The 23,790-nt window shown below is 41.3% G+C and overlaps 1 protein-coding gene across 9 annotated transcripts in view; it reads right to left on the bottom strand.

The window, feature by feature from the left end:
- TRPM8 (transient receptor potential cation channel subfamily M member 8) overlaps positions 1-18,764 on the bottom strand; it is a 43,612-nt gene extending 24,848 nt beyond the window's left edge. For all 9 annotated transcript variants that reach the window (XR_011740054.1, XR_011740053.1, XM_065841013.2 and 6 more), the window contains exons 1-11: positions 18,642-18,764; positions 16,571-16,675; positions 14,904-14,977; positions 13,000-13,156; positions 8,434-8,611; positions 7,927-8,099; positions 6,531-6,705; positions 5,424-5,491; positions 3,597-3,794; positions 1,154-1,256; positions 265-383 (exon numbers count right to left, since the gene is read on the bottom strand). Coding sequence is in view for 7 of the 9 variants with exons in the window: in XM_065841013.2 (XP_065697085.2) it covers positions 265-383; positions 1,154-1,256; positions 3,597-3,794; positions 5,424-5,491; positions 6,531-6,705; positions 7,927-8,099; positions 8,434-8,611; positions 13,000-13,156; positions 14,904-14,977; positions 16,571-16,675; positions 18,642-18,668 (1,377 nt within the window). In the remaining 2 variants the exon portion in view is untranslated. The remainder of the gene's footprint in view (positions 1-264; positions 384-1,153; positions 1,257-3,596; positions 3,795-5,423; positions 5,492-6,530; positions 6,706-7,926; positions 8,100-8,433; positions 8,612-12,999; positions 13,157-14,903; positions 14,978-16,570; positions 16,676-18,641) is intronic.
- Positions 18,765-23,790: the final 5,026 nt, after the last annotated feature.

The raw sequence follows: 23,790 nt of genomic DNA, 5'->3' as shown, positions 1-23,790 counted from the left end.
CCTGACACTTGTGGCTAACTGCCACATTTTCCTTCATGCTACCACATTTTCATCAGATTCAGATTCTTCTGCATGCAATTGACTTTGTTGGATAGCCTAGAGTATTTCTGGCATGGGAAGATAACGTTTACAATCAGTACTAGGAGAAAGAGACATTCTGCTTTATCACAGAGGTTGGGTTGCTGAGACAGTGGCTGCTATGATGTCTCTCTTTCCACTGCTCCCCATCCCATGTCACTGCACTCAGACAGAAGTGGCCCGTACCTCCCAGTTTCGGTCATTGGTGAAGATCTCATCACTGGCCAGGTCCAGCTGGTTCCACTCCAGCAACAGCTTCAGCTGCCCATTCCAGTTATCTCTGTCATGTTCATTGGTGCTGAAAGCTGCAGAGAAGGAACAATCCTCTAGGTAAAAGACCAGGAACAGAAGACTTCCTTGGCATACTTACTCATCTTTGCTTTTCACACTCTACCTGACAAGACCCCTATCAAGTGTCTTTCCCCAGACTCATTTACATCTTCCTGTTTGGATTTTAGAGGATGCTAGGGGCTTAGAGACATATTTATGGTCCAAATGCAGGTCACAAATGAGCTGCTTGGAGCACTTCATGAACCAAATTCTGCAGAACATTTCTTTCAGGCTCCTCAATGTCCTGCATCCTCTACACAAAAAAAGTTGTGCAGAATTCACAGTGAGGTCCCACACAAAGCAATGTCATGAGAAGCTGTAATGTTCAGGAGCTTTCTCCATGCACAGACAGGAAGACGAGATCTGTCCAACTATCTATACAGGAGCAGTAGAGAGTCCAGAATCCAAATTATTCATGTTAGTAAGTAACTGGAGTTGCTTGGCTTCCTGACTAACTCCCAGTTGTGTTGCATACTTGCGTGCTTCTCTCAGAGATCCCCAAAGCTCTGCTGAACACCTTCCCAATTATCTGGACTGAGTTTCGATCTCACCCACACTAACAGATCCCATCACGCTGCTGTAGGCTGTCCACATCACCGCAGATGAAGACAAGCTCCACACTGTGGCAGGAGCTTAAATGTGGAGAGACGGCACCGCTCTAGGGAAAGTGTTCTAGAAAAAAAGACATCTTTTTTCTATCTCTTAAGAAACAAACAAAAAAACACACAGAAAAACAATTTCTTGCCTTTGTACAGAGCAAAAGAGATGGCATTGCTCACGATTTCATCTCCAGCTTCTTCTATTTTGATAACTGTCAGTAAATGAGGGTTCTCAAGGACTTCTTTGATCTACAAAAAGAAAAAGTTCAATTTCAAAGCAATCTAGGTTGTTTAGTAGCTGATCTCCTCCTAGAGAATCTTTAAAAGAAATTTCCCATAACATTGTAGCAAAGCTGCTTCCCAGTCCCATTTCCATGTACAGCTAAAATCTAATCAAGTTCAGATAGAAGCAGATGATGAGATTTATTTTAAAGTCTAAGTACAAGATTAATTATCTTCTGAACGTATAGCAAATAACTGTGATTCCCTCTATGCAGAACATCATAACCAAAAAGACAATCTCGGTAATTAGAAACTACTCTTGAAGTAAAAACAGATTGTGACAGCACAAGTTTCAAATGTCTAGAGAACTGCTTCCACCTCCTTGTGCTTTGTCAAAACTAAATAATTTCTCACATAACCAAACCTTATAGGATTACTTTTATTCTAGCACACTGAAAACAAATTATCTCAGCCATTCTTGACTGAAGGACAAGGTCTACTCCAAGGCAGCTCAGCAGAAGCTGTGAAGAGTGTGGCCAAGTGACCAAACAGGGAAAAGAGCCTTCAGAAGCTCCACAGCCCCCAGTGCAGAGCTCCTGCTGGAAACCAGAGGCTCAGGGTCTGTTCAGAAGAGAGTTCTTCCTCTCCAGGTTTGGATGCCACAGCCCCCAAGTTCAGAGTGCAAGTTCAGACTTGGCTTCCACAAGACTGTCTCTGCAGAAGGCCATGCCCTATTTCCTGTAAGCTTACTACAGAAACAGAAAATTGTTGAGATTGTAAGATAGCTCTGGATATCTGGCTGCTTGAAACAGGGTCAAGTGGAGCAGGTTGCCCAGGGGAACTTGTAGGTTGCCCCATGGACTCATTCTTCCAAGCTCTGACTAAGAGTTTGGGCTCAGGCCTTACCAGTAAACAACTCTTTAATATACAATAGCAGAAGCTTTGTTTGGTTCACATCAAAGAAAACACACACAGAAGTTGGAGTGTTTGAATGCCTCTCCAGGGCCTGCAAACAACTTGCACTGGTATATTCATTTTAAGAAACTGAAGAGTGAGGGGGCAGAAGGCTGAGAGAAGAAGCCTAAAGTGTACATAAAAAAATATAACATTTTCAATCCCCCATTATGAACTTCAACTGAGGTTTGAATATGCAGCCACCGCCCACTCCTCACTGTGAGCATGGGTAGGAAATAATTAACCAAGAAAGGAAAAACAGAATCAGACCCCAGGATAAAGAACTGGGCAGTTAACTGAGAAAATCAACTAGCTCAAGGTAACAGAATGTTCAAGTGAGCTGAAGTGTTATTGGAACTAATACTGCCTAAAAAAATAACAGAACATTAAGATTTTTCTGGAGCTCCATTTTCTTCTGTCCCTGTTAATAACAGAAGTATATCTAAAAACACGTCCAACCAAAGGTCAGGTAACCAGAGAATTATAAGAGTTTCCTGAGGCTGGCCATGCAACTTGAGATAGCAGATGCTCTCCTTACTCCCCCAGTTTTCCCAGTCTCCAAAAAAATCACTCTGCTCCTGTAACAAACAGTTACATATGGGATCACAACAGTGACTACATCCTGAAGGCTCTAGTTCTGGTTAAAGAGGCAAAGAAAAGCAAAAGCAGCATTTGCTGGTGTATGTAGTGTTGTACCTTCATCTGTATCCCATTGTATACATTACTCATAAGTCAACACCGAGTCCCAGTGGAGATGGAGGAGGGATGTTGCTGTGGCAAAACATTGACAAAGTAAGCCTCTAGTCCTAAACATCCCAATCGTAGTGTGTAAGGGAAATCCATCCTGCCTAACACTTAAGGGATGCAGGAAAAAATAAAAACTTCTGGAACAAGTGGGAGAATCCTGAAGTAGAATCACTACAGTTTGAAAGCCCATGGGGTAACAGCAATAACCCTTTGCCCCTGAGAGATTCAGCAGGATTTCACAGTGTGAGGCCTGATTCAGCAAATATGCAATTTATCCACCTTCACAGAGCATGCAAAGGAATCGCAACAGCAACCAGCACATCGGCCACGAGACACATCCAGCAGCCAGTGCTCCAAAACACAAAGCATCCAGGGAACAGACAGCAACAAAACACATGGCCTTAGTTCTCCTGTCCCTAGACATGTGCTGCCTTTCCAAAAGGCCACAGCCCCCCCCACCCCTTTTTTTTCCAATCCCTATAAGTCAAAAGAGTTTGGAATTTCTTTTAAACACCCATAGACATGTCATGGCAAGGATCCCTGTACATCCTTATAGATCTCACTAGATAGCAGTATCCCTCAATTGGAAATCACCAGACCTCTTGTTTCCTTTACCCTTCTCCTGCTCCCAAGCCTTGCAAGCTTCCCACAGTAGCACACACTTACCCACTTTATCCAGCTTTCAGTCTCCTCTTCCGAGAGCCTTGAAATGGTGTGAGGCAGATACCTTAGCAAGCTCTCCTTGACACATGAGGATGTAAGAGTGCCTTCTGCCTCCACCAAGCTAGCAATAACATCAGCAATCCGGCCAGAGCCTTCCACCACAACACAGGGAATCTTACTCTTGATGGCCACATTGATAGACTAAGGAGCCAAAGAGGAAAAGGTGATCACTTGAAGCATGACTGTGTTATTAGAACCTACCATTTTGTAAGAAAGCCAAGAAACTGTAGGTTTAACTTAGGCGAGAAAAACAAAATCTACTACGTACTGATACCTTCACCAATGACAACTCTTTAAAACTATATTCATCTAATAACAGAAAGCTGTGAAGAACCTCACATTAACTGAGGAACAGAAATCACCATTTGCCATACTTTAGAGTTGATCAGCAGATCAGAAATATTGCCAAGTGGAAATGGAATGCAGCACACATCACAACACTGTTTTATGTGCACAGCATTGTTCAGGTACCACCACAGCTAAGAACATGAGCTCTGGCTTTATGTGCTGCAGGTATAAGCAGCAATCTTTTATGCTGAGATCACTTCTGTAGCATCATGAGAAAACTCAAATCCAATGCTACTGTATGCCTCCAAGTAGATACCTAGGTAATTTCTCATACAACAACATTGTACATGGCTTATGGGCAAGAAGTAAAAGGTGCTGAAGTAATGATGGAAGAGTCAATTAGCCATCCTGTTGCAAAGACCACAATACAAGACATTTCATTTGCATTTCCACCATTGAGAACATAGTCACCAGAACATAAACTGTCTGCCAGCAAATTGCACAGAAGGAGACAATGCAAGTTATGATTAATCAGGGGAAAAACAGAACATCTATCAACTACCTGAAGAGACAGTTTCATGAGAACTAAAAAAAACGAAAAAAAAAAAAAATCAACATGGAGTCATCAACACTGTGAACATATTAATCCTGTAAATTGGACAAGGGGTCCATGACAAAAGCAAGATGTTATTTCCTGCTAACTAGATTCAAGTGGTTTTCTAAGGGCTCGGCTAAAGCGCATGCTTTACATAACAGAGTTTAAAACAGAAGCTCAGAACAGTTTCACTTCTCTGCTAAAGCTGATTCCTGTCATGCACCAGTCACAGATGCTGAGAAAGAGGGAGTCTGTCCTGGCCAAGCAGAAGGCATGGCAAGGACTGACATCCAAAGCATGACACCTGCTGTGTCACTGTGGGCTGATCAGAGACTCAGTTTACTCCTTGAGAAAATGGCTTCACCTGCAAATAAGCAACAGGCAGAAACTAATATCTTCATGTACTAGTAACACTAATAAACAGCCAAGAAACTGGGGCATCTCCAACACAACCTGATCTTCCCTGTATGGTCCAAGCACTAACCTCCACTGAGCATGGGCAAGTCAAGTTTTCCCAAACGAAAGTTTAGACAAATCTGTGTAAAAAGGATCAAGAGCTACATCACTGATTGCTGCTCAGATAAACACAAGAAGCAAACACTTTTGTGCTGGATTTGTTTTGGAAGAACTGAGACAACTGAACTGTCCCAGTCAAAAATTTCCTGGGATGTCAGCCTGAGGCAGGAACTCTGCACAGAAAATTTTAACTAAAACAAACAAGTTTAAATGCAATTGCAAAAAAGCCTCTCTGGATCAAGTGCTGATCAAACTTCAGTAAGTAATAGCACTGGCTACTTCACCACACTGCTTGTGGAGAAGTCTGTCTTAAACGTTAGAGCAATATCCCTACTATCACTCCTGGAAATAAATAAAAGAAATAAACTTACTTTCAAAGTCTCTTTCCCTCCACCTTGGGCAAAACACACAATTGGAATCTTCCCACCATAGTTAGATTCTGTAAAACATGCCAAAAAAAAAAAAAAAAGGAAATATTCAACCCATGAATGCAGTTTGAACAACTTATTTTTCCTGAGTACAATAAAAGAATTTCCAAGCAGCTCAAGCAAACATGACAATGTTAGTTTACTGTTGACTTTGCCATATCTATTAACAGCTTTTCCTGTTTGTAATGAAAACTCAGTTTTGCCTGAGATTTTGTATAGCTGGCTTCAGACACCCTTCTCCTCCAGAAGACACTTTTTTTCTCCAAACAATCCATTTTTACTAGCTCCAAAGTCCCAACAACATGTGATTTTATTGCATTTACCTACTGCTTTGACCATTTTGAGTCTAGGTGCAAGGTTTTTATCACAAGTTAAGATTCAGAACCTCTTACTTCACATTTTAAATAGTAAAGGAATGCTAAAAACCCTATAGCTCTAGGACTTAGTGTTTAAGAGAAATACCAAGTTTCATAATGATTCTAGGTGCTTTGTCATAACTAACAACAAGTATGCTTCAGCTGAGGTACCCAGTAAACATCTTTAACTAAGAATTTCCTCTCAAGGCTTTTGATTTTTTTCTATTTTGGCAAAGAAGGGTCTGAAAAAGAAATAATTTAGGAGTAGGTTTCAGATGGATCAATCACGCTCAAAAATTATTATTTTGGGAAAATCCTAATTTCAGATGCTGTGTAGTTGTGCTTCAGTTACCTGGAAATCAGTGCCAGGTGGGAAATATGTAAAAGGATCAGCTTCCAACAGATAGCCCAGCAGGAAGTAAGAGAAGGAGTGTATAGCCAAAATAGATTATTTGTCATGTCCTACAAAGGACTACTATCACATACAGGAAGGAAGATGAGGGCAGGAGTATTGGTCTGAAGAAGCCTGGTTATTCTTAAAAGTGCTGAAGATGCAACAGTTAACACCATCCCTTCCAGCTTGTCATCCACAGGATGCTATCAGTACTCTCCTGTTCCCAGAAGAATCACCGGGAATCAGCCCCAAAACAAGGACTAAGGAGTAGGACATCTGCAGCCTGATGCCCACACCTACCTGGGATAACCTGCTCCGAAATGTACTTTTCTAACTGAGTTCGTACTTTCGCCTCTATCGTTGGGTGCCCATGGGTACCATTATCAACCAGTAAGAGATGGGTGTGATTATTATCCAGGCAATAGAGAGGGTCTCTCTTGAGATCATCCATTATGTAGTGGGCCAAGTAGTACCCCTAGAAGTACAAGCACAGCATTTAACAGATATCCAAGTGCAAAGCATGCACAATCCTTCAGGGACAAACTGCTGACAGCTGAACTCCTTAGCCACCAACTATTCTCCTTATTCAGGAGTCCGGATTTCCTGACTCAAGGCACTGCTCACTGGCAGCCCCAACAGCAGCAGAAGACAGTGAGATAAACCCCATATTAGAGCACAGCATAAATATCTGCAGATAAAGTTTTTCTTTATCTCAAATGAGGCCACTCTTGTAATCCTCTTGTAACTTCACCTCAACCAACTGAACAGTGGAAGTCATTTGCAAGAGTTCGGTCTTTTCAAAGATCCTGTTAAGTAATGCATGCTTCCTCAGTCACTAGAAAATTAAATCTATGGGAAACTTTCAATGCCTCAGTGAATCACAGAATTTTTTAGGTAGGAAGGGACCTCATGAGATTATCTAGATTGACCCTCAAACCTCCTTAGAGCCCTCAGCAAACTGGGCTGTTTTTATTTATTGAGCAGGATGGGCTTTAAACATTTTCTGTAATATCTAGTAGACAAAAAGCAAGAACATCTAACAGATAGGACAAGAGCACTGATGACCTGTCATTGAACTCTATGATCTTGAGGTTATCTTTCAACCAAAATGATTCTACAGCCAAGAGCTGTAACAGCAGCAGCATGTACCATGTGTCTAAGCCCATGGGAATCCCCACTATTGGCTACTGTGTAGGAATTTCACAGCAGCTATTAATAGAATATCTACGGAAGAGGTTATTCCCTAATGCTCTACCAGACATGAAATGAGAGCAGCTGAATTTCCACACAGGCACACTAAGCCCACAGTTTAAATCCTTCCCACCAGGCCTGATGTGTGCAACCAACTTGGACATGAGAACACTTAAATTTCCTCCTGTTCTGGGAAGAGCACCTGATATTTTAATGTCATTGCTACATGTACTGAAGAAAAGCTGGCCCCAGGTTGAATTGTTTCTGACACAGTAGCTCAGGCTAAATAGACAGATGTGCTTCTACACAAACATCACACAGGAAAACACCCTGCTGAGGTTTGCTTTGCCAGACATACAAGAGCTTGACGACCTCTCTCTGATAGCATCAGCCTAGCACAGATACGGTTATTGCTGAAAGCAGGGGGTCAGTCAGGGACATAATCTGTACAACTGACAGCCAAGCCTCCTCTTTCCTTCCCCACCAACTCGTATATATTTCTTACGTCATTATCACCACTGCGAATCAGACTTTCTCGGTTGGAAATCATGCCCCAGGCTGCTATACCAATAGCCACCACGTTCTCCTCCGAGCTCCGACTGATGGTGTTGTCTCTGACCACTTCCCCAATGTACTTCATCAGCCCGTAGTGCGTGCCTCCTGTGAAAATCCAGGCCCCTGGGGACAATACACAATAACCTGGGAGAACATAGTTGAGTACCCACCTTCCTAAAGCATTAACTTTAAGGCACCACAACCCAGTCCCCTCAGAAGAGACATTTATTCTTCAATTAAACACAAACAATACACTACACAACTTCTGATATCATGAGCATCTTGATGACTAGCTCACAGCCCTTTTACTTCCAAACCTTTAGGTCACATTTGCCTCAAGTGCACCAGTCAAGCAGAAACCAACCAAATGCCCTGCTTCCCTGCCAACCCTTGGAGCTACTGCTCCAACAGCATTACACAGCAATAAAATGATACAGACACATACACGGGTCTTTACCTTTGGACTGGGCAATGTAGATAAGCCTGCTGAATATCTTGCGCATACGGGGCTTGAGTGCAAAGTTCTTTGCGCCCCCAGTGACAGAGATGACAAGGTTCGGGGTTTTCAGATGCCAGTGTTGGGTCATGAGATCGTAGAGTGTTTCAGAATCCGTGTCACACGACAAACGGATGTACTTGGGTGAAGAAAAATAAGAGAAACAAATACAGCAAGAAGTAAATAGTGATAGCTGAGAAGAGACCAGGAATTGCATTTTATTCTCTAATGTGCACTGTTACTCCAAACACCAGTAGACAAATGGTGAAGTTATGAAGAATCAGAGCTTAAATCATTATTTCTTCCTATAAAGCATCTTCATCCTCTCCTTACAACCAGACACCCATCATTAGGACTTGCAAGGTACTCTCCTCTCTTGACAGATCACTGGTCAGATCTGAAGATAAGGCACAGTCTTACTGTGAGCAGAACAGAAGCAGCAGTGTCAGATCAGCAGCATAACAAGGAACAGAACTGGTGGCCTGAAAATCTCCCAGCTCCACTGTTTCCACGTCCAGCTCCAAAACTGCAGCCTGCACCTCTAATGCCCTGGTCAGTGGGTAGTGCAGTCCTCAGGCTGCACTGCAACCTTCTGCTGCATACATCCTCAATTCAGCAGAAGTTAAATTGTGTGGCCCCAGAAATATGAATTTTGCTATTACTAGTAAAATTCTACAAGGTTTGTACTGAACTGAGAGTGCAGACTCTTGGGATCGCTTTGGCCTGAGCTAAGTGTAGTTGTGACAGTAGTTGTCTAGCAGTGTGATAAATATTGTCTACATTCGATTTGCTTTAATTTATAATAATAACAAGTAGTTATTCTGTGGGTATTAAACAGTTTATGACCCAAATAAAAGGTGACATGGAAGAATGCAGGCACCAAAACAGAGAGGTCCCAGTTTGTAAAAGGAAATCACGTTGGCCAATAATGGTCATTATTTGAATGCAGCCTTGTAAATCAAGTAAAACCAGTTTTAGAAGTAACAAATACACCCAAAAGACCTGCGTAATTTGGAACCACTGAAAATGTATAAACAGACTGTCTTGAGAGAAACCTATAAAAATAATTTCAACACCACCAAGGAAGAAGGGATCAGTATCAAAATCTTGACATCAGCAACCGCCAGGGACAGCATAAAGCCTCTGAACCCTCCTTCCACCTGAGGCAGGCAAGAGCACTCACCTTGGGATTCAGAGGAACATTGGAAGGATGAACACAACGGTAAAGAAGTTCACAGTATAAAAACTTTGACTGTAACAAAGCTATTTATAGCTTGGATTGTGGATTAGTGGTAGCATTATAAGTGAACTACTATATAATTACAGTCTTATTTTGATTACTTTATTAAAGCTTTAATTTGACTAGCTATGAATTCCAGGCTCCATGAGCACAGTGTCCCTATCATAACATATACCCATATACAGTATTTTAAGCATAACACATAACTGTATCAAATTTCTGGTAAAACTTTAACGCTGTAGAAGCATGCCAAAAAGCACACTAGATAGATAAACTGGCTTCAGATGGACCTACTGTCTTTCCCCTTCTGTAAAAGGCTCTCCAGCTTTTTTTGCTACACTATTTAAGACCTCCTTTACAATTTCATCACTGTTAGTAGTTTAAACATGGAGTTTTGGAAGCCAGTCACAGCTATACAACCCACACTAGGGGACAAAAGGGAGTAACTTGGACCTGAATCACAGCAGACCTTGTACAGGCTGCCCAGTAGTGCAGGAGACCAAAGCCAAAGGACTAATTTTAAGAAGAAATGTCCTATCACAGAGGCATTTAACTTGAATGAAACAATATATTCATCTGTTCCAAGATGAGTTCAGAGAAGCAATTATGGCATCTGTCTCAGAACAGCACATCCCAGAGGAACCCAGCAGGTTCCAGCACCCACACAGGAGAGTGGAAGGACTGCCACAGCTTCTGCTCTAAGAACATGAAGCCTTGGGTGTTTTCCAAGAGAGGATCCCCCACAGGACAGAAACACCTACCAGAAACACTAACTTCTCCACAGCAAATCTTGTTAGCTCTGTAGTTTGAAGGCATTTCTCCTAAACCCCACCAATACACCAAGTACCTTGTATCTGTACGATAACCTTTGCTACATCAATAATTAAGGTTCCCGATTGAATTACCTATGAATTCCCTATGCGTTCAATGTTCCAGCAACTATCTATTTGGCACTTGCCACCTCCAGAGTCCTCTGCAGGCTCTCACTCAAACTAGGGAAACCCTGAGTTGAGCCACTTTCTTTCTCCGAGGTACAACGGTGCCATCTCCTGGTGCATTCGGCTGGTGCACCTCAAGAACGACGGATCCAATCCCAAACACAGGTGATATCAAGTGTTTTTCAGCAGCTGAACTCAGAGAGGCATTCAGGAGAAAGATTTTTTTTTTTTTTTTTTTTTTTTTTTCAGATTGAGGGCTACCAGTACATAAAATATAGCAACTGCAATGTCCTTGGATGTTGCAGGATATAAGCAATGCTGCAAAAATAAAAGTGCAAGCAGAACTTACTAAATGTAGAAATGTTATTGTTCTGTTCACATGTAATATTTCTGCTCAAGGCTTTTTAGGACACATCCACCCTAAAAGGTATAATGCAGGGTTTAAAACTTCCCATCCCTCATGGATAATGGTCTGCAACTCCTAGGTTACCTTGAGTTTTAAGTTCTCCCCACTGTACACAAGATCAAAAGAAAACATTTTGCAGTGTTGAAGACCAGCAGGTGCCTTGCAATATAGGGAATGAGAACGCGGAATAGAGACATACCTGCAAGCAACGTGCTGATGGGATAGATTAGCAAACTTACGTACAGCATTTGAACAAAGTATGTTCTGAAACATGCACAGTGGCCTTGAGAGTCTTCACGAAACAACTGTGGGCACACAAACCAATGTCCCAGGTAGGAAGGGGGACACAACATAAGGAAAGAACACTTAAGCTCTGAGAACTCAAATTTTCCAACCGAGCACATAACTTTTTCTTTCAATAAAGGTACACAGCAGCTTACAACACAGTGGTATGAAGCTAAAATATGCATATCAACAAATATGTGAAGTACCTGGATCTCTTTAAGTGTGATTCAAAACCTTCAGTCTTACTTCACACCCAAACACCTCCTGTTTCTGCTACTTTGCATAAAACAAACCCAATTAATTTACATAGCATGCTTTGATCCTCCTCATTTATTTTGATTATCTCAAGCAAGCTTCACTGGTGGTAAATATCAGTCATTTAGAGGAGGCAGATGAGCTCAGCCACATGCAACTCCTCACACAGTATCAGTATAAATCACCAGAAGCAGCAACATTATTTTCTTCTTTCCATCCCTCCACTGTCCCCTAGCGAAAAAAAAAAAAAAAAAGAAAAAAGAAAAACACAAACAAAACCAAAACAAACAGGAAATAATAATAATAATAATGATAATAATAATAATCACACAAAAAATAAACACCACAAACAAAAAACCCACAACAAACCACACACCATAACACAAACACCACCACACTCAAAGCAGAACAAAACCTCTTAAGTTCCACTGATACCTTACAACCCCACTGAATTAACACTGTTTATAGCCTCCCCATCCTGGGAAATACTCAAAGTTCAATCAGTCATGTGTCTGAGCAACCTGCTCTACATGGCCATGCTTTGAGGAACAGCTTTGCTCCTCAAAAATTCCAGAGAGCCCTTCCAATCAAGCTTGGATATCACCTCTGGATCTCACTGCACCTCCAAAGGCAAGGCACATCATACATGCTTCCATCCCAAGAGTCGCACTGATGTGCACCCGCACACCATTTTCTTTCTAAAGCATAAGTCAGTCCACGCTGGAAAAGTGCACCGTTCCAAAAACCAGTTTTATCTCTGTGTTGAAGTCAGATAGACAGTCACAATACACCTTCACCAGGAGCCTGATCATTCTTGCACTTCAGCTTATGTTTGGTTCACCACTAAGCCTGGTAAAATGGGGCTAAGTTGATGTTCAACACCACGACCTTTCAGTGTAGACATGGACCACCAAATGGCCACTGTAACTACCCAGTGACACAGTCAGAGTACAGAGTCTCTGTGAGAAACACCACAGATCTAGTGTACATTTCTTCCTCCTTGCCCAGGACATTCTGAATTGTATTACAGTGCAATTACAGTAAAACCAGTTGGATGAAAAATGAAAAGTAGTAATTAAGCATCACCCTCATTCACCCATTCTGCTGTCATGTCTGGAAACAGATAACCTCTTTTCACTCCCATCATCAGCCTGTGAAACAAATAACACACAAAGAATTATTCTTTGTTACCTATTTTCAAGGTTGGAGAAATCAGCTTGTCTCCTTCATAGCCGAACTCCTTGTTCTGGTTTCAGCTGTGGAAGCCCCTTCCCATTAGGATAAAATCAACTTCAACTTGACTTTCCCAGCTTTTCAGGGGTTTCCAGAGGTGTTGGGTTCAAGACTCCAAATATGACTCACCCAACAAGGGCCTCGCATATAGCCTTGATACAATCACTTACCTTCCCTCTTTTTCCCATATTTTCAAACTGAATGTCCCCGAAGGCATCAGTAGGAAGTTCCTTAGTGTGCTTCTTGTAGTTCCATTTTTCATTGTTATTAATCTGAGTGCCCTCTATGTGTTGATTTTCAGGGTATCCACACTTACATAAGTTGCCCCTGAAAGAAGAGTGAATAAGCATGAAACCCCACAGTTACCACCCTGAGCAAGGATAAATAAGTTCTGATAAGTTCATTAACAAGAAACAGAAATTTCTCACAACTGAAACCACCTTCAAAGCTTCTGCTCATCTAGGACATTTCTAAGAAGTGTTATTCTGCAGCAAACCTGGAGCTGGTAGCTAATTTTACGATAACAGCACAAAAACAAAGATGGGGAGACAAGGCAAAAGGAACAGCGTTATTAAGAGCACTGTGCAATTTGGCAATATTCAAGGGAAAATAAATCAAACAATGCCTTGGCTGAAAATTATCAAGATGAGGACATCCATTTGTGTGCCTACAGTGACCTTCACAGTTCACTTGCAGACTGCACATGAGATTGAGTAATGCCTTCCTGTGAAGGTAAGCCACTCCACATCTCTCTGAAAGAGAGAAAACTTACATGGTTTCTTCTACACTACTGTAGCTTGAAAATAAAACCAGCTTACATTAAAAATAGATAGAAAAAAAAAGTAACCCAGCAAGTATCAAGTATGACTTCAAATACTTTCCCAGGAGGCTTGTAGGAAGGGAAGCTGATAAGAACTAGTTCTCCCTTTCTTGTTGGTCCTTTGCCAGACGTCCCATTTTAGATGGCAGAAGAGGACCTCAAGACTTTCTGAAACGAAACTAATTTCCCTCCCTCTCTCTCTCCAAATCATTTTTCCTCTCAGCTTCAGAGGAGAATGGAGTTACTGAGAAGCCCTCAGAGCTTTATATTAGGACTTGTGCAGCTGCATTAGTTTGATCACTTTTCTCCTGAGATTACAGAAAAAACCAAAAAGGCAGCAATACTGTAGTCCTCAAACTTACATCACATTAAGTAATTGTGCCTGAAAATGTAACAAGTAAAATATATCTTAACAGAACATCAGCCTTGAGCAAAACCTAGCAACCACCTGTCTCCGCTGTAAAGGCTTGTGCATAGAATTTGTGATTGGGTTTAAAAGGAAAATTTAAGTTCCGCAAACCTCTGATACATAGTTATACACCAATACTAGTGCCACTACTGCATCCCTAGAAGCACCGATGTATTGCCACAATTATGCCTCAAATAGGCAATTTTATATGAAAGCCCTTTAACAGAGCTGCTGGAAGCCATGCAGACAGTAAGCATGAAGGTCAATCCCCTAGTTCTGCATCAAGTTCCTTGTGGAATAACTCAAACTGATATATTTCTACTGTTTTCACCAACTCCAGTGGTCACCAAAGTCGGGGATATATTAAATAAACCTTAAAAAATATATAAAAAGAGTGTTTATTTTGCCTTCATTTCATCCTTTGTGATTTGTATGTGTTTCATAGCATTCAAAATACAAGCACATTAGTAGATGTGTATAGCTCATAAATAAACACATGTTGGAAGTATGCTCACAACATTATTACTGATGAGGTGTGCAATCAAAACAGTTTGGAAAACGCTGGTCTAGAACTGAGAGAAGCACTCCAGGGTGCCTTTCTGACCATCAGACTTAGAGCTGTTCTGATCATGCCTGTAGAATATCCCAGGTGTCTGCAAACAAGCAGTGACGATGAAAAGAGTTGTACAAGCATGTGAAACTAAGGTGAGGTTGCACTGCTGGATTCAAACTCTTCAGAAAAAAAGTTTGATTTCCCCCAATCACTGCCACATGGCTTTGCAGGCAGAAATACCATCAGCTCCCAGTCCCCCCCACTTCTTGAACAAGATAAAAAGTCCGCTTACATTGACTTGGTGTCTTTTGTAAAATAGACACATTCTCTCTTCTTAAAGTTTTCTTGAATGAAGTTGACCAAATCCTTCAAAAAGAAAAAAAAAAAATTACTTTTGGTAACTCATTAAACAGGAGAAACCTCAGGAAGAGCATGGTCAGTTTAAACACAAAGTGAATAGTTCAAATTCATAAGTCTCCTTTCTCAAAGTGGATGATGCCACGCAACTAGAAAGTACTGATGGGAGTCAAAAGGACACAAAAGACTTAAAAAATCACAAATAGGCATTCCAAAAAAAACATCTGATATCAGTATTTTTGTATCTATGACACACAATATTTATTTAAGAAGCAGCAGATAAGGCTTGGGTCCCCCCCCCAAAAAAAAAAAATCTTGAAGAGCAAACCAGATTTGATATCTTGAGAGTTGCTGAAGAGCTTTTTTAGTTTTTAATCCAAAAGACCAACATAGAAAACACCTTTCACAAATGCAGCAGCACAATATGGTCAGCTGCAGACTATTTATCGAAATAGAACATTTCTATTGGCATGCGTTGCCATGTTTTCTAATAACTTGTAGCACTGACGATATTTTTCAGCCACCAGTTAACTCATCTAGATAATGCTTAAAATAATATAGTAAACACTCATTCCAAGGAAAAAAACATATATACATACACATTTATGTCCTCTTGGGTAGGGGCTACTTTAATTCAACACAAAAAGACCCCAACAGGAGACCTGAACAACTGAAGTCATGCTTTATGTGAGCTCACTGGAATGTAAAGTCTCTCCAGTTTGTTTAACCATTAATTCTCATAGTAACCACGAAACTCCACAAGTGCACAGGAAGCTTCCAAATCTGGGGGATGCAAATTGACTCCTGAATTGCCTTTGCAGACTAGCAAAGCAGAACAAGAAGTTTCTCACTTGCTGATAAAAATTTGGAGGCTTGGGGTTTTGTCTGTTTGTTTTTAAGCACAGCTTGGATTAGTAAACCAGGATTTAGTTTGGGATGAAAAAGGAAGACATACAGCTGTAGCTCAGTTTACCATTTTGACAGAACATTTATAGTTAAACAGCAGCTCAAGTCACTCCAAGCAGAAACAGTGTAATATCCAAAACACAAAAAATGTAAGAACATAATTAGCCAGTAAAAGCCACAATGATTCAAGACCAAAAAAATAAAAGGGAGAGGTAAGCACTTACTAAAGCCCTAAAAGTGAGTCATTAGGACTCTTGCAAGCCCATCAGAAGCAAGAAAACTGCCAGACAATCGCTGTGATCAGCAAATGATTGAGGCCTTTCAAAGGATGTTTAACATAATTATACGTTGTCTGCCTTTGCCATCAAGAAACGTGAAAAGGCTCGGGTTCCTCTTTACAGTGACAGAGGATTTGTCTCTAACTGAAATGTGAAAAAGGATTTAAAACCAGAAGCAACTGAAGAAGCACAATAAAGATCAAAAGGGATCAAAAGAAATGCAATACCTCCTTAGGCTTTCTCCATGTAAACAAAGCTGGTACTGCTGGAAGTGTCCCTGGCTGGGAAAACTTCTCCAGAAAGAGAAAACTGAAAAAAAAATCCATCATCCTTCTTCTGGACATTAACTTATTAATAACCTCTAGTGTCTACTCTCAAGACAGCACCCAAGCTTACCAGGGATGTACCAGATACTCACGGCATCGCTGCAGGACACATCTGTGCTGCGAGACATGCTGGAGTAGAGGAGCCTGGAACTCTCAAAATTGCCATTTCTTCGGTTCCGCATGGTGCCCATAGAAACCTGAAAGGGCATTGTGTAGGGAGAAAATGAGGAGCAATCGTCATTTCTTTCACTAGATAAAAACCAGCAAGGACACTTAGTGCCCTTGGAAGGGAGAGGTTATTCAAATCCAGTACAAGTAATTAGGAAAGAGTATTGATTCCCAAAACGTGCAAATAACATTCAGAGAAAATATTTTCTCTAATTTGATACCACAAAGAGACTTTCCTCTCTCTTTTCCCACTCAAGATAGAACCCCAAGTCAACGTGCTTTGAGAAAAACATGCCTTATATGCCAACCTGTTCAGTTCAATTCCCCTCCCATCTCTGATGGGTGGAATGGCACAAGTTCCTCAGACCACATTTTTATACAATGAACAAAGCCTAACCCAGCATGTTTACAAATTAAGTAGGATATTAAGAAAAAACATATCAATCACAGAGAACACCAACTGCAGCGTAGAAAAAAGTTGGTCTGGCAGCACACCAGAAGCTTAGAGTAGATGCAACACCCGAACACTGATCCCTCAGGTCTCTGTCCCCTTCTGTAACAAAGACAGTCAGTGTGTGCAACCTGAAGAGTGGATTTAAAGTTTATAGGATCCAAAAGTTATCAAGTCATCCTTGGAAACAAACACACTTGAGTTGCCCTCTAGATACCTGTACTGACCTCAGTGTCTTTGAAGGAGCATCACTTCGTTTGCACCAAAGCACAGAACAAAGTTTCATTTATGTTAACAGCAAGTATTTCAATTCCCTTTATGTTACTTTGCGAAATAATATTGGAAAGGGTCTTTTCCTGAAAGGACTGCTGGCAACCAGCTAATGCTGTGAACTCAAACTCTATCACTTCCAACTCTCCAGCTTTTTCCCCTGGCTTGCCTCCCAGGGTATACTGCCATGGTATGGCAAAAAGCATCCCTTCCCAGACACAGGAACGCACATTCTTCAGTTCTGCTCAAGCATCCCTGTGTAAATATAATTTCTGAGGCCTAAACACACTTCATACGAGGGAGAACAAGATAAACTGGTTCAGTTAATCAATTCAAACACAGGTTTTAATTTGACCATGTAGACCTAGCACCTCAGGAAAGTGGAATTCACCAAAAGCCTGGAAAAACAAATGAATGTTGTAAGGGTACAGCAATGCTGTCTCTCAAAGAATGGCCAAGAGCACAGCATTTCAAACAGGGCTGTCATTCCTGTTCCACAAAGAGAAGAGACTATTCCAAAAGCATGGCTCCCTGCAGAGAAAGAAGAAAGGAAGGCTATAGACCCTCTGCAAAACATAAAATCAGTACAAACAGTTAAAATCTCACCTCAGGTCTCCAAAGACAACACTGAACTAAGACCGCATGCCCTGAGAGAATCATGTAGTACCGCAATTCAGGCATAAACCTGAAAACCTGGTACATAGGCTGGATGTTTGGTTACAATTCAGGTGGACTCCACATGCACCTGACCTTCCAAGCACCACACCACCTTCCACAGACCCCCACCACAAAGAGACAGAATTCTCAGCCCAGAGGAGTAACAAAAAACCTCTTTTCCTTTGAAACCCAATGGTGTGCAATCTCCATCTCCCATCATGATATCTCAACTAATTTCAACTCTGAAATACTGATCCAAAGGTGACTTTTCAAAATACATTGAGAAGTTGAGAGCTACAGTTGTGCTGGCCTAAGCCTTCCACATGGGAAGTCTTTTCAGCTGCAGATGAATATCAGGCTATACACACTTGCTCAAGGTTTCTGCCTCAGACCAAATTATTCCCTCTCTCAGCACTGCAGAAAGGTGTTAGAGCTGCAGAAGAAAACAAAGCTCAGTCCTGCTTTGAAGTTTGTAACCTCCTTTACCTTAACTCTAGGACTCCCCATCTTCAGAACAAGGGTAGAAATCTGGCAAACTTTGTGCCAGATTTAAAGAAAGACTATGTGGTAAGTTTACTAAAATGGCTCATCACAATCAGAGACTAGAAGAAACTGACCTCCGAAGACGGCACCAGTCTGGTCATGCCCTGCTTCAGATCTCCAGAAGAGAGTCATGGCTTTGTTTGCCCAGGAACTATAAGGTTCTGTGGATGGAGAAAGCATCTATTTCCTTAAATGTTGTGCTCAAGGACCTTTTCTATGCAAAAAAGGATAAGAAAAAAAGGAAGTCATAAACAAGAAAAAAAAAAAAAAAGACAGGAAAACCTGATTGACAGGCAGTAACAGAGGGAGTGATGAGACCTAAATCTGGTCAACCATACTAATTGATAAGGGTGTATTGAATGCAGCAATGTCTATTCCAGAGACATTATCTGATGGGGCAGGTTTGTCAAATGGGATACTAAGGAAAAAAAGGGAAGCCATACAAAAATTATACAGAGGTTCAAACCTGGCAGGTAAATGTAATAGACAAACACAAGAAAAAACATCTTGTCATCACAGTAATTGGTGGGTTAGCAAGACACATCATACAAACTGGCATTCTGTGGCTGATAAAGGTGCAAACCCAAGATTCAAGGATGTTGGATGGGGCCAGTGGAACCCTATCAGCTGAGAAGGGGAAGGCAGACAAGGTAGAACAGAGGAGGAATAGGCCAAAGATGGGACAAAAAGGGGCCCTTTGCATGTGAAATGGAGTCAGTGGGCTTGTCCAGCTGAGCCCTGCACCTGATCACTGTAGTCTCTATTTACTTAACATAATATTTTTTAATGCTGGGGTGCTGGGCAGGCAGAGGGGCTGAGCCAGTGCTCAATGGTTCTGCAAGTATCTGTATGCTTGTGGACCCCAAGAGTGTCGCAAGTGCCTGCACTAGTGACCTCCTGGTCCAAAGGGAACGGCACCCTTCAAGGCAGGTGAAGCACTCAATGAAGTCAAGAACAGTCAAACTACCATTTCTGCTCATGAAACTTTCAGGACTCAGCTACTACTCAATTCACCAACAGATACAAGATCAAACACAGTGGTTCTTGCTTTATAGTCTGGCTATGGAGTCTGGTCAAACGCAGTCTGGCTTTACCTTCCTTAAGCACAGGACAATCTGTTGTCCACCTATAGGCCTGCCTGGCTTCTCACAAACAATCTAAACATGAAACAAGTCCAGGGTCCTCCAGGTAACATCCCCCTTTCCTGCATGACCCTGACTTCAGAGTAGATTAAGAAGAGCCCAGGAAAGAAAAAGTCCACCAAGACAAGAGTGGTAGCTCCCACGCTGCACTTCCAAATGGGGTGAGCTACTAAAAGACAGCTGAGCTTGGTGCTGGGGTTATGACAGGTTTGACTCAACACCTTGAACATTTTAGTATTAGTTCTTCCCTCTCCAGGCAGCACGTGAGCTTTGCACATTTTATCTAGCGCAAGGATGGCTCCCAGGCACAAGCAGAGGCAGAGCAGCAGCTATCGAAGCTCCTGCAGTTCCTTTTCTACAAAGACAAGCTGCCAGAGGAACTTAGATGGCTACAGCCACAAAGCAATCATCCTGCCCTTGTCAAGTGCTAGCCTCGGTAACTACATAGAAAAAAAAGAATGGCTGAGAATATTGTCCCTAAAAACATTATTAAAAATTAACACACATTCCCCACCACACATCACCTAAAGGGAGTAAGAAAGTCAACCGCGCATCAGGAGATGTATTTCCTAATAACCCAGTACACAATTCTTATTTCATACAACCAATGTTTGGTACAAAGATGCTTTTAAAGCTGTAATTCAAGATAAAAGTTCCACGGGAATAAATACATGTTGGTCTGGATCTATGCAACATGCTCATTGGCAAAGTTTTACTTCACTTGTTGATTTGTTTAGCAGGTTAACACCAGAGAAGTGACTATGGATGTAATTGTACAAAGAGAAAATTAAAAGGAAACATGGAGATTAAATTATTCATTCAAAACACTGAAGTATTTCAACTTGGTCTCACTGCTTTTGTAAATGATTGAGGAGAATTAATGTGCTGCAAACTGAAAAAAGTGCAAAGGACCCCTGAAAACATTTGATGTATTTATAAATTTAAGTTTTGAAGTGCTGCATTGATACCACAGTGTGGGCAAAGCTTAACTCTATAAGCGTCAGAAATAACACAGCAATTGTACATACTTGAAAAGATGTGACACAGCTGCAGTTAATGTAACAGGCAAACGCAGTTGAGTTTCTAGCACATTTCCAACCCATGAAATATATAGCAAGACAGTTTTAAAGCACTGATCTGTGCATTAAAGCATAACATTCTTAAACTAACACATTTGAGCATAATAACCATTAGATAAACACCAGAATAATCCTCCAAAGTATAAGACTATTACTCTGACTTCCACAGCACTTGAAGGAGCAGAATCCAAAGAAATCTTCATCCTGCAAGTAACTAATAAAAAATAAAGTGATAAAAATTACTACTTCTAAAGAGACTTTAATCAATAAGCTTTTAAAAACTTCACTGATACTGAATAAGCAAGACCAGCTTCCATTCTCAAAGGTTTCAGATAAATCCAACCACTATTTGCATAGCATAATTCTAGCAACTAACATTTTATGTGGAAGCTTCCAAAAAGAAAAGGCTGTTGCCAAACTTCAGATGCACAGCCACCTCAGTTTCAGCATATTGAAAGTATACACTCTTCAGTACAGAAAACCAATGTCTAATCACCTACCGCTGTGAAGCACTTACCAAAGTCTCCAGGATACGCCCCAGCAATCCTACTGAAATCATGACTCAAAGACGAACGTTTTGATATACTTCAGCTTGCAAAGCCCCACCTTTTTCATCTGTGTCACGCTTTCCTTTGAAGGGAGGGCACAGAGAACAAGAGAATGCACAGCTTTATTCACCAGTAATTAAGGCAGGCATAGCTTTAGCAGGACACGGGAAACAAGAGTTACAGGTCATTTGGAAGAGAACAGCGATACTTCCGTCCCATCTGCTGCCAGTATACTGCAGAAACTGCTAACAACACTGAAGCCACAGTTATGCAATCAACAGCACTGTTACAAAGCCAGAAATAGAAGAAAATGTTTGTGGGAATCAATGATCAGATTTAAATGTATCAAAAGATAATGAAACAGGATTTTACAACTGGTATTTTGATTCAACAAATATCTTACCCTAAATTCCTTAATTTTCTGTCTGACACTCATGGGCATAAAATAATCTGGTTTTATTCTTGCCTTCTGCTGCTGACTTTGATAAGAGTCATTGATATTGCTGTGATATTCACAGTGACTCCTTGGAGATCCAGATCAATCCCAGCCCACTCTCCAGGCAGAATGCAGAGCCATCTGGCGTGCTGCTGGAAAACCTTCTACATCCTTCTAATCACCCACTTTGGGCAGACGTCACCACCTCACCAGCTCAAGCAGTACACCCGACAATCCCATTTGACTTTGCACCAAACTGGATGAGTATGCAAGGAGAAAATACATGCAGCTCTAGAGGGCAGAAGCTTCTTAGCCTTAAGCAATCTGAGAGTAGCAGATGGAAAGAACTAAGTCAATACTGCTCGAAAGACCCAATATAAAACAAGTATGTGCTATAATTAAAGAGGTGCTGCTAAAACACAACAATTAAAAGAAAGCCAAGGCGTTTTGAGTTTTTTGATGGTCAGAAGCTCACAGTGTTATTTCTGGCTAATCAGGGGCGTCTTCAAAGTGTGCAGACACATGTTCTGAACTGTGATCCCAGAGCATCCAGACCAAAGAACCTGTTGCCGTGCACTTGGCTCCCTCTACTTATCCAGCTCCAGGCTCTTCTCTCCTCAAAAGCCCAATACAGGAAATGATGCACACAGGAATCTGTATATGACTGAACAGCCACCAAACTCGGGGGAGAAAAAAAAAAAAGCAGCTACTTCTGTAGCTTTTGCAAGAGCAGGAGTGAAAAGCCTCAGATGCACCTTTCCCTCCAGCCATGGTGAAACAGGTACTGCTGCTCTGCAAGGACCTGCAGCTTCAGGAGCCCAACCAACTCAGTCAAGTCATTCTGCCAAGAGCCACTGGCAAAAGGAAGAGAGCTGGATTTTTTCCAGCCAACAGCCTGCCTCAGAGCAATCTTTCCTCCTGTCATGGAGACAGTTTTATTTACCTTAAACCTCACATTACCTTAGCATATACACATCCACGTTTGCTTGAGTTTTCACTTAGGGGCTTAACTTGACACTGCAGCACCTAAGAGTGTCTGCCATACAATACACACCACACATCAGCAATTAATGATGTAGGAACAGGCAGCTACCATACACTTCATTGCTCCAATTGATCTTTCCTTCCTGGCTTGCATATAGATTTGGCTCAACTATGAAATAAGTAGCAAATGGACTGAAGAAGCCTAGACATTAGACGTTACTAGGAACACAAGATAACCATGCAAAACTAAGTCTTATCTAAAGCCATAATGCCTGTAATTTCATACGCATCTCTCCACTTCCCTTGTCCTGTCAGACCTATTCCCACATGAAGTCTACTTCAAGATAATAGCAAAATAACAGTTAAGAGTTTAAAATACTAGAGGCTATTGTGCAGTCTGCATTTTATTTGCTATGTGCTGCCAAATAGATGTAAAAAGTTTTATTTCATTTCCTCACTCAACCTGGACCCAACAATGTAGGATACATGTTCACCAACCATGAGAGAAACTGTTCTTAAAACAACATAAGCTTGGGACCTTTTATTTAAGTCAGGAGAGACCACCATCCTGCCCATCTCTACCACATGTGTTCAGCCCAAAACATAACTCATCCAAGTTATCCACTGCTCCTAAGAAACACACAGAAACATATTCAAGATTCACAGTTAATCCTGAGAGGGACCTAAGCCACTTGTGTACATATTCTGTCAGACTTCACAAGAAGATAATTTTCAGGAACAGACAGTAGCAATTTGACCCTGCATCAAAATTTCTGAAGCACTGAACATGACTCTTAATTCTGGTTTACACCTGCACTAAGTACCTCAGTCACTGCCCTGCGAAATCGGTGTGGCTGATAACACTCAAGAAGGCAAACTAACGAGTACATAAATCAGAAGCTCAATCATTCATTTTCAAAAGCACCTGCAGAGCTGGGGAACAAACCCTTCTACATGGTTCTACTACACATGAAAAAAAAAGGAGCTCAGGCAGATTTTTGGGGCCACTTCATGGTTTTTAAGAGTAGCAAATC

The sequence above is a fragment of the Patagioenas fasciata genome, chromosome 7, assembly GCF_037038585.1.
Source record: "Patagioenas fasciata isolate bPatFas1 chromosome 7, bPatFas1.hap1, whole genome shotgun sequence".
Lineage (NCBI taxonomy): Eukaryota > Metazoa > Chordata > Aves > Columbiformes > Columbidae > Patagioenas > Patagioenas fasciata.
The sequence above is the reverse complement of the archived record's forward strand: the minus strand, read 5'-3'. Positions and strand labels throughout refer to the sequence as shown.